The following is an 18,530-nucleotide window of genomic DNA, read 5'->3' on the forward strand; positions in this document are numbered from 1 at the left end:
TCAGCTGGGCAGTCAGGCTCTTCCATCAGGAGGAAGATTCTCCCTACCCCAGTATGCTGCAGCAAACACAGCTCTGGGGCATGTTCACATTAAACCTAAACAGCCTGAGAAGGCTACAGTCCATCCATTACTAACGCTCATTCAGCACACAGGCTTGCTAGTCACACACTAGTAGAGAGAGCCTGCAAAGTGGCTCTCTTCTGCATGTTCTCCTGGCCACATTAGTCTTTCTGACAACCAATGTCAAATCAAATTCTCCTTTAACTTGTCCCATCCTTACCAGCTTGGTTTATATATTGGCCTGATGACAGCCTTTTGAAAAAGCATCTGCTAGTCATCAGACAACAGGGACCAGACACTAGTGAAGGAGAAGAAGGGTGCATGTCCTCTCCAAACTGAGCAGCAGTCACCTACCACTGTGGGCAGGCTGATTTTTAAATATAACTTCTCTGATCTCCTAAAGCAGTTTCTTACATTCATATTTCCTGCCCTGGACAAGGAGCATACATAAGAGCTGTAATGTATACCGACAGACACACTCACCTGAAAAGGTGGAGCAGCAAAATTAAGTAATCAGGAAGTAATCTCAGTTAGGTAAAGAGTCCATTACACATGCTGTTGATCCAAATGCTCTCTCAATGCTAGACTCATTGTTATCTCCCCCTTTAGGAAAGAGCACTTGCTCCTACCTCAGCGTTTACAAGTCAGATTGTGTCATGAAATCCACCGTTCTCTGGTACACATTAGTGCACAGATGTTCCTCATCTCTGTAGGTGTAGCTAATATTATATATGCTAGTGGCCAAGTCTGTCATGCCTAGGGGCAGTGGAACTGCAAGAAATGCTTCAGTGACCCAGAAGTTACAGAAGCAGACAGGAAGTGGACTCCCTAACATAAAAAAAAACCCAAAACAAGATGACAGGGCCAAGAGGTGAGTGACAGTTTAATCAACTCAGGACTTGTATGTGCAGTTATTTGAAGAAATAAAGCGAATTTTCAGCAACTTTACACAAGTCAGGTTAAATTTCTTTCTGATCCCATCTCATTTTCAATCCTATGCAGGTACAGTGCAGCATTTTAGGCTTTGGTTGGTTTTTGTTTGTTTTAAAACAGAAGGTGAGATTAAGGTTTGATATCGTGAGATACTCATCATAAAAGTGACTATGCATACTCCGAATCTATTTTATGCAAGCTTGAACACACTAAAGCATTTGCTACCACATCTATCACATCACAATTAGATAAAGACAATGAGAGTAACATACACGCAAGTGTTACTCTTGCACTATTTTAAGAGTTAAGCTTTCTTGAACAGACCTTTTGAAAACACTTGGATATAAAAATTCCTACCTATTATGCTGCCCTGGGACTCTACTCCCATGTCACCAGAGGAGTGTTGGGAAGAGCGTTTGGGAAGTGATTCTGCCAGACTCCGATGTAAAGTGCGTCGTCTTCGTCTCAGGGCAACTAGTTTTCCAGAGTCTTCTATGGACTGATTAATTGCATATTCCTCCATTAGGAGATCCGATTCTGCAGTGGAAAAAATAAGGTTACTGAACTTTCAAAATGAAAGCTGCAACGCCTAGCACTGAAGATTTAAATTGTGAGATATGGAGGGTGGCAGTGAGAGGAGGAAGTGCATCTTTTAGTAAATGAACTTAAAGCAGGTAATTGACATAAATTACACCTTGACCTGTACTACCTGTTCTATTTGCTAGGTGGCACTTAGTACACTTTTCAGATATGATGTACATTCAGCCTGTGCAGGATTGTTTAATGATATGTTAGACAGCAGTTGGAGGAGCACTTCAAGACACTGTTAGACTGAAACTAGGAATTGTGTTAGACTGTGAGCTTGCCGCCATGGCTGGCCAGGCTGTTAACAGACAAAGCCAGGGAGCCTGCCAAGTGCCACTGCTTCTCTTCTCATACCCACAATCAAGGAAATACTTAAAGATAGGCACATGCAGTTGAAAGTAACAGCCTTCCTGCTGCTCCTCACGTTTCCTTCAGAAACCAATTACTGACAAAGTATACAAGAGCTCCTTGTTAGCATTAAGCTACTAGGCTTCTTTTACACCCTGGAATTGGCAGATATACTGATGACAGAAACTTCTGACTTGGAGATTCCTTTGGTGTTGCCTTCTTTTCAAACCATTCTTGAAGAAATCAAGTTTGACAGACATGAAAACATATATAGGAAAGGTAGCCTCCTTACTCTACCAAAAAGGAAAATGCCTCACCAAGTTGTTTGAAGTTTTCCTGTATTCCTCCCCAGGTATTCTTCTCAATTACAGACTTGACAAGGCCCCAGGGCTGTTTTCTATACTTTACTTCTGCAGAAACCCTAATAAACAGAATGCAGTAGTGAAAGAATGCTCTCTAGGTAGCACAGTGATAGCAGAAATTTCTGATCAGAAGCAGGCCTCTAGCTTATGTCCATAATCTGAAATATCAGCTGGAACTGCCTTGGCTTTCCACCCAGGCAGCACTTACACTGAAGCAAGGCAAGAGATAGACAGTAGCAAAGACAACATATCTAGCTAAAGCTTCAGGAGATTCAAATGTCCAAATTATGGGAAACATTTTTAAGTTTTTTCCTTCAGACCCAGACTAGCAGAGAATTTCTCTCTCCTCTGAAGTGTTCTCATTTTAACATACATTTAATATAGGCTTCAGGCTTTCAGATCATAAAGTCCTGCTTTTTACTCCATATGTGTACACATGATGTATTACATGGGCACTGCAATGGCAGCAGGTGAAATTCATTATCACCACTCATGCACCAAATGCTCAGATCCTACCCCAAGTAGACAGAAATTAAAATCTGTCTTTCTGTGAGCATTGCAGAGGGGAAGTGACATTCCTGCCTTGCATTCCCCTGGTCAAGCTGATCAATAATACTTCCAGAATAGAAATGAATTGGAGTAGAATCCTTCAGAGGGCTGCTGCTAACAACTGAATGAATCCCAAAGCTCTTCATAAAGGTCAAAAGGATAGCCCATGATTTTGATTTGTTTAAGTCAAGAACAGTGACCGTCCTAGAATACACTTTTTCAATGTTTTAAAATCATCATCCAAATCAATCTAAGCCCACTGTGTTTCTAGTCTAACAAAACAGCATCTTTCAAAGAGAGTTTCTGAGCCATTTTAAACACAGTATAATAAAGCCAGCTGTAACATCACCATGCACCTTCTGTTCTATACATGCATGCTCTGTGCACCATGTTGAAACCCAGGGTTTGCCATGTGTCTCAGGTAAAACAAATATAGCCCTCAAACAGGAAGAATGACTCACTCAGAAAAAGAAAAATCCAGAACAATTTTTGAAGGACCTTTCTTCCCTTCTCCTCCCAGTAGAGAGGGAGTCTTCAGCACTTTTATAGCTTGAGATAAGCCAGAATAAAATCCAGGCTTGCTTACCTTTCCTAGGTACTGATGAAGTTTGAGATAAAAGGTCTTACTAAAGACAGCACAAAAACTACCAAGGATTACATACTCAGAAAGTCACACAAATGCACTGAACATGGAACTTGATCACTTCAGGTGTTTTCAACAAATGGGAGAGGAAGTGCCTTTTAAGACTCCCCTATCTAGGTAGAGTTTAATAATGAAGCCTGATTCACTTGAGTACCCTCCTTGCAAAGGTGGGTATGTTCCATCTTCCCTGCACCTTCCTGTGAAGCCATCCTCCTCTGCAGGCCCTTAGCAAGGATATCTGGGAAACTTTGTAATAAAATATCTCAGGTAGTTCCAATTCATCCCACTCACACAGCTGCACTTGAAAACACAAGGCTGGTCAGAATCCAGTTCAGTCTTGGAGATGAGTTCTGTACCTCATAGAATCAACATAAGAGTTCGTTTCTCACTGAATTAATGAGATCCAAATACAGCATACATGTGACAAGAGATAAACCAAGCTTATTTTTCAGAAGAGATCCCCACCTTCAAGAAAAACTGACTTTCTCTATGCTGTTGGCAGATCTTTTGATAAGCACACTTCATCAACCTGTAACATACATGCCTTGGCTTCTCCCCTCCCACTGTGTACCACTCAGGCTCACCGTAATCGACACTTGTGACTGGATGTGCGGCTGATGCAGTATCTGTTCACAGTGTAGAAATAATCATGGTAGGGGACATCGTGCGTCAGTACCTCAGCATCCACCTGATAAGATTGACCTTTCTGGCTCTGCTTATGCAGGATCTACCATAAAAGAAAGTGAAAATAAGAAGGTATATTCATGGTACCACATTTTTTTTCCCTTTCAGCCTGAATTCCTCAGGCTAGATCAACCAACTCCAAATGAACTAGAGTAGGGAGAAAGCCTGAACAACCACAATAAAACCCAGTTAAGAATGGCAAGTATAGATGGGGTGGGGAAAGAGAAGATGCCTTCCAATGGAGCCAACATAGGCAGCAGCAGTACTTCCCCACTGCCATTTCAAGTACCAGATGCAAGGCTGGCTGCTGACACATGACCACAGCTCTTCTTTGAGACTGACCTATGAGACCCTTCCCAAAGCAGAATTACAGAATGGTTGAGATTGGAAGGCACCTCTGGTGGTCATCTTGTCCAAGAACCCTGCTCAAGGAAGGCCATCTAGAGCTAGTTGCCCAGGACCACATCCAGATGGCTTTCCAATATTTCCAAGGAAGGAGATGCCACAACCTCTATGGACAACCTGTTCCAGTGCTCAGTCACCCTCACAGTAAGTGTTTCCTGATGTTCAGAGGGAACCTCCTGTATTTCAGTTCATGCCCATCGCCTCCAGTGCTGTCACTGGGCACCACTGAAAGGTGTGGCCTTTGGTGGTAAAGGTGGTGAAGGCCCGGCTTGGTCTTCTTTGTACCCTCCCTTCAGAAAGTTATATACATTGTAAGATCCCCCCGAGGCTTCTCTTCTCCAGACTGAACAGTCCCAGCTCTCAGATGTTTCTCATACGAGATGCTCCAGTCCCTTAATCATTTTAGTGGCCCTTGGCTGGACTCTTTCTATCTCTCTCTCATACTGGGGAGCCCAGAAGTGGCCACTGAAAGCATTTCATTATATCTTTTCACCCCCCAATTCATAAGATGTTAACACTTTTCCCCACAGACTTTGTGGGAGAAGTTTACAGCCATCTGTAAGGGTAGAAAGCCTCTCTCATTTCATTAGCATTTGCTCACTAACGGCAGAGGGGCAGCAAGCTACCCTTAGAGATGCTACGTTTAAACTGCAGATCCACATGCAGCTCACTGAACTCTAATCCATGGTCAGATCTCTGACAGATAGCAGAGTTGACCTCTCCCTTGCTTTAAGGGCACCAAACAGACACACATGCACACAGTACCTGCTTTTCAGTTGCAGTTGTGAACTTCCCACAAAGTGGATTGTTAATCGTTACAGTGTACGTCAAAGTCCTCAACTGATTGCCACTGGAATCTCTATTCCAAGGGGTTGATACAGCATCTAGATGAGAAATTATGCAAAATCTGACATGCATATTACCTAAAAGGCATTATCTCTGGCCTTCCGTATCTTAAGAGTTTAAAAACAGTGGTGGGGAGAGAGACAGAAAACTGATTCCAAATGGTTGTGGCTTTTGCAGGAAAAGGGAAAATTGTAGTTCACTGATGAACAAAGATGAGGCACTAAGTAGCTGAACCTGACTACTGAAAGAGACTTGAGGGTGGGGAGAAGAGTAAGCAATTAAATGAATATATGTCATTTCCCATCTGCTTAAAGTTGAATAGATTAACTTAGCATTACCACAAGCTTTTGCCACTTCGCCTTCCAAGCTGACACTGAATAAATATTACCCTTTTTGACTTAATTTTCTGTTCTTATGATCTCAGTGAATAAAATTTACTCATCCAGAAAATTAAAGCCTGTGAGTATCGTTTAGGAGGATGCAATGATTTTGCCTGTGTGCCAGCCATACACATTTCACTATTTCTGGGACACAGTGTAATCAGAAATACCCCACAGAATGCATCAATTTAATAGCCTACCCAAAATTCAGGCATTAAGGTGCAGTTTTGTGGTGCACTGAAATGAGGTTTTTACTCCAAAATGTGACTGATCTACAGAAACAAGAGGCTAGCTTTAAATATCTTCTCTCATAGTGGAACTTTAAAGCTTCAAAATTATTTTAAAGCAAGGCGAAACTTAAAATTCAACTTAGCCCTATCTAATATTTCTCAGAGGTTGAAATTTTCAGGATAGTTTGCAACACAGACAGAAGGGAGAAGAGTACATTACCTACTATACTCCTGGAATTGAGAAACCTCTGCATGAAGTGAGAATTGGTGAAAAGGATTTCAAACATCTTGTCTGCAGTGATGTGGAAAACTCTGTTTATAAAAAGTCTCCCATAGAGATCATTCTCAGAGACAGTCTCCTTCACTGCTAAGGAAAGACAGAGAGATCAGGTTAAGAAAAAGAGCAGTATTGTGAAGAAACTTTATAATATTTTAAGCTTTATTACAGCTCAAATCCTTCCCAAGCTTGCATCAGCATTTGTTTCTCACTCTCAAACCCAGTAATGATAGCAGCATATGATTTGGTATGTAGGTTGTCCTCAGAAGCAAAGTCCAGAGCTGATTTTCTAGCCGCCCCCCCTCCATTTCCCTGTGCAAACATAAATCGATAAGTCAACATCACAAGGCCCCATGCCTTTAGTTTTGCCTTCAAGTATTCTACTAATCCTACAGGAAACATTGGGGAAGACAAAAAGCTAGCATAATCTTCATTAATATGTGTGTCTATTGTACAAAGGACACAAGCATAGCAAGCAGGACAGTGAAACCATACTAGCTTTCTTCTTACTTGTGGCTAGTTTCAGAATTCTGCTTTTAACATCTGTAATGCTGGTAGTGTCCACAGTCTCAGAGACCATGTACAGACTCCCAAACAGTTCCTCAAACTGTTCCTCCCTCCACATGTATTTATAAGAGGAATGCAAGAGGTACCCTGCTCCATTTTGCAGTCCTGAAAAGTGCACCAAGATGCTCAATTGCCATCCCCTATTTCAAAACCACCAACAAGCGCCCCAGCAGCGATCTGTGGCTGCAGCACTGATCTTTGCTGTTTCTGCTTCTTGTTGGTTGCTGACATGACTCAGCTTTGTGGTTGTCTCAGCCACTCTTGCAAGAGATAAGGGATAGATTTATAATCCTAGAGGGCAAGCAGTTTCCTATGCCAACCCCAACTCAATCTGCTTATGCTTTAGAAACAAGTCCATCCTAAACCATAATTACAAAAAAAAACAAACAAAAAAACCCCACCCCCACACATCACTAAAAGGAAACAAAAATCCTGAAAGCAAATCTTGCAGAAGCAAGACAGAAGTCAGGATGCCTAACCTTTCAACTGATACAAATGAATGCTCAGAGCTAGCAAAGGTCACTGCCAGCCACCAATGCAAAGGCAGCTTGAATATCAAGCTATAGTTCACAAGCTGCCTATAGGCTAAGGTTACAGCACCTAAAACATTATTGCTTGGTAGCAGTCAGTATTGATAAATGCAAGTGCAGCAACTAAACACCACAACAGTCCCCAAAAAAATCCAATTCTGACTCCGAGCAGACTTCTGCTCTAGTACTGCTTCTAGCCTGCTAAAAGTCCCTGTTACACATCTGCCTCCAAAAAAAGGACTCTTTAACCTAATCGGGCTTCAATGTAGGACCCCAAAAGTGAAGCATGAGTGCCACATTTGTGATGCACAAGAGATGGACTTGCTTCCTATGTCATGTTCTGCTTATGCAATTGTAAGTATACAATTGTGAGGTGGGACAGAAAGCAAGCACACATTTTAAGAGGCCTATTTAACCAGCCAATATGCAGTCATTACATGCTCGAACACAGATTCTGCTGTGCTGAAATGTTCTGTGGGAAGTCAGAAATGCAGCTTGGGTTTTCAGCTTATGTTCACTGTATTTCCTCTCAGAGCTGAACCTAATTCCAGCAAAATGCAGGCCAAGTGAACAGTAAGTTTGACCTCAGCTAACAAGACCTCAACATTACAGACCTCTCCTTTCAGAGTGCACTCCCCACTTCCTCTCTTTCATTCAGAGGCAGGAAGCTTCAGATATTGATGTTGACATCCCCTTTGCCTACGGTGCATCAAGCTAACATGCATGGAGTCAGATACCAGGTAATTCAAACCTAGTTACTCTGGTTGAGTCTTACTCAGCTGGACGTTGACATGCCCAAGGAATCTGCTACTACTTAAAAAAAAATACAAAGGCCCAGACACATGATCAAGTCAACATGCATCAGATAAGCTTTGACAGCTATTTGTGTATGTCTTGGCAAATACAAGATAATACAAGTTACCTTTGCCCCAGTGAGGCTTAGCTAAACGATACAACTTTATGTTCACCTGAAACACCTGAGGACAGCTACTATGTTTCTGCTGATGTGAGGTAGTTTGGTAAGCCACAGCAACTTACGATATGCACAAAGCCCATGCATTATTACCTTAAGGTGCAGACCTTGCTACTGAGATATTTCACTCTTCAAGCATGAAGTCTGTCCTCCTTGTACTGAGCTTTAAGCAAGAGCATTGATGGGCCTATACAAAATTTCCTGCTAGTTGATTTACGTGCACTATTTCTATGTAGTTACGTCACTAATAAGGAATAGTCAATGAATTGCCAAGTGCATGAGAGTATCTATTGAGAAATATGTTTTTACTTACAATCCCTCTCAGCTCTTGGAACAAACGAATGAACAAAATTTAAAAAAGGTGTTATCACAAAAAGCAGTATTTTCAGAAAATCCAAGCTGAAACTGGGTTGATATATCAGGCCCATCAGCCACTTCAGATGCTAGGATTCAAACAGCTGTTTTCCAGAAAGCCTGGAAATCTTTCAGACGATAGGTCTGGAAGGTGCATGTATGAATGCTGCTGTGAGTTCCACATATGTGGAAGCAAGTTGCTGCATACACCAAGAGCTTGACAAGCTTCAAGTCACTTCCATCGGGGCTTCTCAGAGTTTATCTGTAGAAATCCTAGATGAAGCAGCGAGCAGAAACAGTAGCATAGCAAAGAATAAGTGTACAGTATACACGCTTGCAATTTGAACAGAACAGAAAGCTTTAACCACTCATCTCTGCTACAAATGAATATGCATGTTTGTCTACTGTTTTCTTTTGTTCGTTTTAACTCACACAGGTAAACCTACCTGCCTTTTATTTATCTTAATACTAGAGCAACATCAAGCATTTTACCTAGAACTGGCTTAGAAATACTGTTTATGAACAAAATGTTTTGTACAGGTATCTAGATATCAATCTAACTTCTTAACTTTTAATGCTGTTCTAACCCCTCAGCAGTATGCAATTCTCAGCCACTAACCCTCTTAGCCTGAATACATTTATAGATGAATTGGAGCTACTGTCTGATAAGAGAACATGAGATTATTCTGACTTTAGGTTAGGATCCCTAGGGACCCAAAAATCCAGAAGTAAACATATTACCCAGAGTGTCCTGGTTCAGAACGAAGACAGCAAGTCTGTTCCCTCCCCCATTATTGCCTTGCACTTCGTAAGTGCGTTTTCATCAAGGCAAGCTGTGAAATAATGTTTGATTATAATACCATTATGCAGCAGTGATCGCAGAGGTTTGAAAACATCTACAGTGCAAGAAAAGAAACAGACAGAAACCTGGAGGGGGGGAGAGGGAAGGGGGCAGAAAAAAAAGTTGCCCTTAAAATTCCTGTTAACAACCAACAGCTCAAAGCTAAACACACACCACAAGCAAATTAAGAAAGCTGAACCAGTAAGAGCAGAGGCTATCAAACAAATTAATAAGACAGCTGATTTCCCACTCCACAGAGTTGGGGGAGGATCAAGAAAAAAAAAAACGTATATATGCAAATCTTGGCACTGTTGAGGATTCCTGTGCCACTGCAGATGGGGAAAAATTGCACACTGCATGAAGAATATGCAGGTAGGAACCTTTAACTAGATACACCTGAAATCAAGTCAATAAAACCAATTCCTGGAGTGAACATGTTCCAGACACCATCTATTTAAAGAATGCATCAGCAATATTAACCATTATCAAGAAGCTCTCCTATACTTTAAAAGACTAAGTACAAAATTAACTTGGGGAGGTACTAAATACTGTGACAATGCTAGCTTTTTCCAGTTCACAAGATAAAAAAACCAAAACAAAACACAAAAGCACACAACCTATGCGTTTTGCCTTTAGATAACTCAAACATATCTCCTCCAAACCCCAAAGCAACAAGCAATTGGTAGTTACATATTCAACAAAACACATGTTTTTGGTATTTTGATTAAAATGCCAACAAGATAACAGAGCTACATTGTATATCCAAAATTTCGTATCTTGGCGGGGGGGGGGGGGGGGGGGGGGAGGGGGGGACGGACACGGACGGGACACAGGACACGACACAGACGGGGGGACCAAAACACAGGGCTGAACTAATTTCAACCACCCTGTATTTCAAACATTTTCTGCCCCAGGTATCCCTATCTGCAAGAAAAGTCAAGCCACCACTGTACCCATCTCACTACATTACAGTGCAAGCAGTTATGCTCTGCTGCAGACCACACATTTAAGGTGGTTATTAGTACAAATACAAACAATACAGTAAGTCTGTCAAGTTACACAAGAAGATCAGAAATTTATGATGTCCCCATATATAGTATGGCTTCCAACAGAAAAGACTGTTTTCCAATTTCCTGCTTCCCCCTTCTTTCTTTGAAGTATTTTATGCTGCTGAACATTGTCATTGCATAGAGAAACCCTACATAAAAGTGTCATTTGAGGAAATTCAGAATCTCCTGGCTCTATTTTGGAAATATATATTCTGTGCTTGAACTAAGATTTGTTTTCTGAAATTTGGAATCAAGACTGCAGATATTAAGTTTTAGCTCAGCCAAAAATTTGTCATGGCTCGAGATTTATACTCCAATTTATGAAACCAAACAAAAGCACCAAGATGCACGTCAATAGGCCAGTGGTGCACAGTAAGACACACACACACACCATCCCCCAGTAAGCCATGTGAGAATTGCTTAGGGCAGGGGAACTATTGTTGCCAAGGCTCTGGCATTCCAGCTTGGGGTGTCAGGTGGACCCGGAGATGGAGAACAACAGTCTTGAGCTTGCCGCTCACCTTATTTGCCAGGACACCTCCATGGGCAGCCTGAGTATGAGCCAGAGGACACAAGAGAGATTAATCACATTGGGTAAACCTTTGCCATGTGGGAAAGCTAGTTTCATTTGCACGAAGGAATTCACCTTGTAAGAGTATGGGGCAACTGCAACAGAAAACAGACAGAGAAACAGAAGAAAAAAAGAATTCTAAGCATGAAGAAGGGAATCTGAGAGAAAAGATTAATGTTGTGGGACTAGAAAATCCTGCTCTGAATAAAAAAAGACTAGCCTTGGGAGAGGGAGGAGAAATAAGAAAAGCAGCATGAAGTTAGTTCTCTTTTAAAGAGACATTTCCAGTTTAATATGCTCTATTTACTCAGCATCACCAATGCAGGGATGACAGGGAGTATTTACTGCTATCATTTAGGCAAACAGTCCTGTTGTCTTTCATGCTGCTGTTTTCAACCAGTTTCACCGAAGACCTTTGCCATAAAAAATAAAATCCAGAGACAGAAGAGAGATGTGGTATTAAGACAATAGGAAAACTGCAAGATATCGAAAACATCCGAAGGCAAAAACTCTCTGCTGCTCTAAGACACACCTGTGATGGAGCAAACAATTAATTTGTGAAGCTTGTTAAGTGTGTAGGAGTATGGCATAAAGAGCAGCCTGTTCAAGTAGGTATATTCACAAAAATTATACAACCTGACATGCACCGAGTTGAATCCGAACTCAAGCAAACACAGAAGCAGTGTGGGTGAGCAAAAGGAGAGTTAGTTGAATATGAAGTATATCCTCAGGCAACAATCACAACTTGAAGGCGGCCAATTCAATCCATGGCTTTGAAAGCTTTCCTGGACACCTCAGTGATCCCAACATAATGACACCTGCAAGCAACTTCAGTTGCCAACTCTGTTTGAAAGGATGAGATGCAAAGTTTCTCAGCCAGATTAAGAACTGGCCTCAATTAACTGAGCTTTCTATTCCTGCCAACAGGTGACGAGAGTAAGTTATCTCTTTGCATATGAAAAATATTCAGCTGCTACTGAGCACACTGCTACTGTTGAGCTTTTCTGTCCTTCATTTGCACACCACTATACAACTTTGGAACCAATCCAGGTTGTGCACACCTCATTTTAAAGGCATTTACAGAGTCCAAGAGTGGGTATTTAACAGAACATCCACCACAACTTCAGTGAGCTGTTTGAACAACTACAGCCCTTTGGCACAGAAAAGTTTCCCATGGGAAGTGAAAAGCTCACCTTAGATCAAGAACTTGTCAGGGGCTACTGTGGGACTACAGAACAAGCACCCACAGACCTCAGCACAAGTCTCACTGTCATCCAGCCTGGGTAGAAGGCATGCTCTGCCCTTACTCTCTCCCCAGGAGATAGCAAAAAACACTCATACCAAAACCACTATAAGACATACAGCTACACTTTTCTCTGACAGTGAGAAGAGGAAAGGAAGCACATAACAGCCAAGTTACAATCTCTACACTACTGTGGTATCCAAGTTTCTTCTCATCTTGTATTGGGTAATGAGGTATGAGTTATGAGGATGGTATATTAGGATCCATTAAGATACTAACTCTGTTGGCACACAAAGTATAAGCTGCTCCTAGATACATGTTAAGGTTTTTCATCTTCAGACCAGATTCAGAATATGCACAATACACTCCTGAAAGCTGGGAAGTTGTCTTGTCTGGACTTTCAGTGCGTTCCTCAGTTTACTCCATCAATAACGTTGAAGCCCATATGCCTTAAGAAAGTAGAAGTGTTAAGAAGAGGGGGTGGGGAGGGTTGGGGAATCTTTCAGAAACTGGAGAACAGTCCGAAATGTTTTCCCTCAGTTCCCAAGAAGTGAAAACAAAGGAAAGAAAAATATTTGAAATACCTGTGAGAGCATAGAAAGCGAAAAAACACCACCACATTGTCAAGAAACTTTTTTTTTTTCTCGTTTAAGCTGTTAGCAAGTCTTCACCCACCAAAGGGGAAAAAGCAAAACCACAATTTGTTTTCATTCTAAACACCCCCAACAACAACTTTTTTTTTCTCCCCAGAAACTCAGTAAGATACAAAGATATTTTTGCTGCAATGCTGTGAAACAAATGAGCAAACAAGTTTCATAAGATCGGAAAGTTCTCTAACTTGCTCCACCAGTGAGATAAAACACCAGAGTCAGGTAATCTTACAGATCCCAATTGTTAAGAGATTTACCTTCTTCACTATCTGAGGCACTGCTCTTCTCTGGAAGATTTTCATTCTCATTCAGGTCCAAGGACTTTTCTAAAGACCTGCTCCTGACTAGCTTAACAGATTTTCTTTCTGGAGATGGAAGAGGGCTCTTTATTTGCTTCTCACTTGGGGACTCCTCCACCTGAAACAACCAAGGGAAAAAAAAGGCACCAGTAATCACAGACCATTTAAAAAAAAAAACGAGAAAGTTACTTTCAAAGAAGAAAGCCATATAAAGGAAGCCACAAGTTCTATCTGCTCAATTACCACACAGTCAAGCACTAATTTCTCCCTTGTTCCCCTACCCCAGCCAACCTCCCTTCCTCTTTATTTCAAACTTTCACTTTACCCTGGTAACAAGGGACAGGCTTATTCATCTGTACTGTCATACCTAAAGCTGCCTTAAAAGTGACAGTTTACTCCCCATCCAGGCCCCTTGCACCCACCTGCACATTTTGGTCCCCTTCTCTGCATCAATGCTAGCATTTATAAATTCATTAAGTTAACACAGATTATTTACTTTTTATTGATCAGGTTAGTTTTCTCCTGCCAGTTTAGCAAGGGGTCCAACAATCCTGAGGGGAAGCACAATGAAATAGGCACAGCCTTCCTTTTTCAGCAAGGTTAGATCACCCAATTATATGTTTGAAACGTGTTCTTATTTTGTAGGGCTCCATTACCCTTTGACAAAACAAACAAAAACAACCAAAAACCAACCAAAAAAACCCAAAAAACCCAAAACCCAAAAAACAAATAGCGTTTTAAAACACTGTCTAGAGCCATCCTACCTATAAAATGTTACTTCTCAGGAACAAAGCAATGGAGTATCATTTGCCATCTCCAATACATAAGCCTGACATCCCCCAAAACATCAGTCACTGAATCAATGATGCAGCTCTTGACTCTAAACTATAATAACTGGCAGCTAAGCTTACGTGCCATTGCACGCTTCAAGAAGCGATTTCTAGTGAAACTGTATGCCCAAGGTTTGTACATCTCAAAATGCCACCCAAAAAGCTTCGCTGCTAGCTACGAATCATAGTTTTCATTCTAAACCTCTCCTCAAAGCTCCCATTGCCTCCAGTGGAACAGCTAGGATCAATAGTACAGCCCCTGCATATGCCATGGTACATGGACCATAAGAAATAAGATCAGGCCTCCTTAACCAAGTAGTTCCGATTCATCTGCAATACCATCATCCCTAAAGATTATTCAGCACTGACTCAAAAAAGCAAGAGCATCCGCTACTTGAATAGTCATCACGTACTTCCTATACTTCTCTGCTTTTTTCAAAATAAAGACCATCTACTTTTTTGTGCAACTAAGAGCCATTAGTAGAAGGTGGGTGGCTGGAAAACAGACACAGGCATGAATTTGACTTCAGTATAAGGAGGCAAAAATATTCCCTTATAGTCAAAAAAAGGAAGGCTGCATCAGAAAAGCAGATCAATTAACAAATGCTCCTATTGAAAGGAGCTACCATGCTTGAAGTTATACTCAGTCACACAACAGGAACTAGGACAGAACCAACATTCCAGTATCAAAAATATTCTACCAATACAGATGGAAGACAGAGAGGAGCTAGTTGTGCTTAAACAGTCTAAAACTTGACACGGATCCAGCACAAATCCAAGAAACTCACAGCATTTTGATGAAGGTTAGGGATCTGGTGAACAGGTGGAGCTCCCACCAGCAGCATAAGAGCAGCCCCACTATGCCATAGGCAGAGCAGGAAAGTCAGGCTCAAGTCAGAAGACTAGAGCAACAGCTCCTACAAAAGCGCCTTTCGTGATGTCAGGGAAGAGGAAATTCATGCTGAGGCTTTGGAATAACTGATCAACTCAAACACAGTTTGTCTTGTTTCTATTTTTTTTTTCCTAAAGAATAATGATTTTAAGATCTGTCAGCTGGAATTAAAGATGTATAATTTCTTCTTTATGGACATTTACCTCCTGAGCTAGTCCAGTACTGCTAAGCTCTATACCAAGGCTTTTCAGGTTTTTTTGTTTGTTTGTTTGTTTTTTTTTAACATGTGAACAGCAGGCTCCAGGACTGGAAGGCTGTAAGGTCTCCCTACGAGGGGTGGAGGGAAGAAGATGGTTGATTCAGACAGGCAATAAGGTGGTTCCCACATTGTGAACACATGTGCCATGACTGGTGTTACATGCAGATTTTCTTTAATCAACTACGGACAGCTATCGACAATATTTTTTCCAAGACAGGCCAAGCACTATAGCCAACACCTCCATCATTTCAGATCTCCTTCTGAAGAGAGCTTTGGGACTTACTTTGCCTACTACAGCAGGAAAGAAGGGGTTAAGTCTGTTTCTCTCCTGTCTTTGGAAGGTGATTAAATGTGTTTTGTGTCATCAGTGCTATGGTTTTTGATAAATACATTCTAAGCACTACTGCCTCCTCCTATTGCCCTTGTGCTTCTACAACATATACTGTCATCCTGGGGTTGTGGGGAGTGTGTCGACATTCTCGAGAAGTGCCAAGTGACACATACAGCTGAACACAATCATGTATTTTAGTTACACTGAAACAGTAAACTAAACAGTTTAGTTACACATTTATCAAGACTGCACTTTTACACTACAATTAAACAATTTTTAAAAAGCAGTTTATTCAAGGGAGAATCCTAGCGCTTTTCCTTGCATACAAGCCAAATCCCTAGGCACTACTGCTTACCAACATGCCCAATTAGATTTAGCACCTGCAAGACACATCTCTGGGTGTGGCACTAGGTAGGTAAACAAAACACTTCTTTTCCAGGCAAAGTAATTATTTTTAAATAGCTTGTTCTTGTGCAAATAAGACTTACAAGTCCAAACAAGGCTACCTGGGTAGATTTTTAGTTATCCTAAAGAGCCCAAATTCCAGCAGCATCCACAGGCCTCCCTTACAGCTCTCCAAAAATCTTGTTTTATACTGCTAGGATTTCCATGAGGGATACCCATCATCCGATTAACTAAGCTTTTAACATCTGACAAACAAATACCAGTATTGTTTGCTGGGTACGCATCTCTAGCCATTAACTTGGATTTCAGCAAAACTATTTAAAGCCTGCTTAACCTCCAGATCAGTTTTAGCAAGTGACAAAAGCCAGAAGATTTATATGGTAGTAAAAACTATTACAAGCATCTCCTTTCTTCCCTCCCTGAATTTTCCAAAGGAGAATTCCAAAGGAGAAATTTACCAAAGGAGTCCCAGCAACTGTGTTAGACACTATGCACACCTCAGATACCACTACTAATACGCTTGCCCTCCCAACCAGCCAAATACATTCACAAATTCGTGCAACATCATGAGTGAAGCACTCATGCTTGTTCAGTTGTATTAACCCAAGGCATTAAGGGAAAACTCATCTTTATTATATCAAGTGTGGGGTTTTTCCCCCCCTTCCTTCTGAAACATTTCCACAAATCTAAACAAAAAAAAGGTTTCATATATTCACAGCAGCAGACCAACTGACCTTTGAAGGCAAGGATCACACAGCATAACTACCCTTTAATAAACCTCATGTATAGGAGAGAAAAAGTACAAGAGGAGATTTTTTTAACAACAAATACCACAAGCAAGAAAGCATTGGAAGAGAACAAAGGCATTACTTTCATAAAGGCACTTGCATAAAAATGTACATGGTCCCTAGGAAGGTGAATAAAACATGGTTAATTTTGTTTTTACAGCTGAGAAGACCAAGGCATAAGCATCAGCATTCTAGCCAGGTTATACAGTGAGTCAGCGACAGCACATTGCTGAAACTCACACCAACAATATTTCCTTATACAGAAGTTTATTCATTTCCAAATTAAAGAGATATTCTTGAAACCTGAAGATACTCATACTAAATTTCTGATGTGAAAGTCTTCTAGACTATCATGAATTCTCACAGGCTTCTTTAGAAATTACAATCCTCATGCATTAGATATATGCTTACAGATATACAAGTTAAGCATATATGCTTATCAGTCACAAATAGTAAGAAAGGCTGTGTCAGCACTTACTCCTGGCAACGCGTGGCTATTGAGTGCTTCTCCTTCTGTTTGAAGCATGGGTTCCCGAACTAAACCAATCATCTTAGGTAGTTTTTCATCCCTTTCTCCAGAATCATCACAAATGCTGGATCTGTCCAAAGCAAAAAGGAAGATATCTTTGGAGATAACAAGTGCTGAAAAATCTGAGAAAGCTTCTCATGTGTGATTTTTGCATTCAAACCATGGCTGTTCAGCTAATATTAAAAACTACCAACTCATTCTTCCCACATCCAGCTCGTTAATCTTTCAAGCCATTTTCCTCACCCTAGCCACCTCTCAGAAGATTCAGCTTCTGACCATAAGGTTAGTAAAACCAAGCACTGGTGAACCAGAGAGAAAGCGAGTGCTGTGGGAAAAGAGGAAACAGATATAGCATAGAACAAATTTGGAAAGAAAATGTTTTAAGAAAGTATGGGACAAGAATTTTTTTCCTGCATCCCTTATTCCAGAGTTGCATAGTAGTGCATTTTTTACAGGAAAAAAACCCCAGGAAATATTTAATAGGATATCTTTTGAAGCTTGCAGTGAACTTAAGATTCCCCTTCCCCCCTCCCCCCCCCCCAACATACTCAGGTAACACAGGATTGAAGAGAGACATAAATTACATTGTTCAGTTTTGTAGAGCCATGCTTATTTACAGATACAAAAATTAAAGCCCCATTATTAGATTGACACTGGCAGTTCATAAGTTAGTTCACTTTTGTTCCCAAAAAGTCAAGGCAACCATTTAAAAAAAAAAAAAAATCCACATACAGTTAGATTATCCCAGCTTCCTAATTCAAGATTAGGACAATACAAAAATAAGCTAAGACCTCAGACATCAGGAGAACAAAGCAAAACAAGTGCTTCAGTCTCCACAGAGGAGAGGAAAAAGTGTCTGAACATCATATATAGCTCCATTCCATTCAGGCCTTTCATATTGTTGAAGGGCATACAGATCCTAACTAGATACCATGAGATCCTAAGCAGATACATCGTGAGAAAACATTGCTATTTAAGCTATCCTGCTGATATCCCCAAGCAGATCCAGGAAGAACAAGGTCTTCCTACCTCCCTCCTCTAAGGGGCTCAGCTGTACTCCTACTATTTTAGACAATGAACACAATTAAGTTTTTATGCACACTGAGTTTATGCAGTT

General features: G+C 41.0%; 1 protein-coding gene across 7 annotated transcripts in view; it reads right to left on the bottom strand.

Moving 5' to 3' along the window:
• The window catches only part of GRAMD1C (GRAM domain containing 1C), a 55,995-nt gene that overhangs the window by 3,712 nt on the left and 33,753 nt on the right, over positions 1 to 18,530 (bottom strand). For 6 of the 7 annotated variants that reach the window (XR_012777280.1, XM_075513014.1, XM_075512979.1 and 3 more), the window contains exons 8-14: positions 17,363 to 17,483; positions 13,338 to 13,497; positions 6,246 to 6,392; positions 5,335 to 5,453; positions 4,065 to 4,207; positions 2,244 to 2,347; positions 1,351 to 1,530 (exon numbers count right to left, since the gene is read on the bottom strand). Coding sequence is in view for 6 of the 7 variants with exons in the window: in XM_075513014.1 (XP_075369129.1) it covers positions 1,351 to 1,530; positions 2,244 to 2,347; positions 4,065 to 4,207; positions 5,335 to 5,453; positions 6,246 to 6,392; positions 13,338 to 13,497; positions 17,363 to 17,483 (974 nt within the window). In the remaining variant the exon portion in view is untranslated. The remainder of the gene's footprint in view (positions 1 to 1,350; positions 1,531 to 2,243; positions 2,348 to 4,064; positions 4,208 to 5,334; positions 5,454 to 6,245; positions 6,393 to 13,337; positions 13,498 to 17,362; positions 17,484 to 18,530) is intronic. The other variant, XM_075512987.1, reaches the window with a different exon arrangement.

Source organism: Mycteria americana, chromosome 1 (genome assembly GCF_035582795.1).
Source record: "Mycteria americana isolate JAX WOST 10 ecotype Jacksonville Zoo and Gardens chromosome 1, USCA_MyAme_1.0, whole genome shotgun sequence".
In the NCBI taxonomy this organism is placed as follows: domain Eukaryota; kingdom Metazoa; phylum Chordata; class Aves; order Ciconiiformes; family Ciconiidae; genus Mycteria; species Mycteria americana.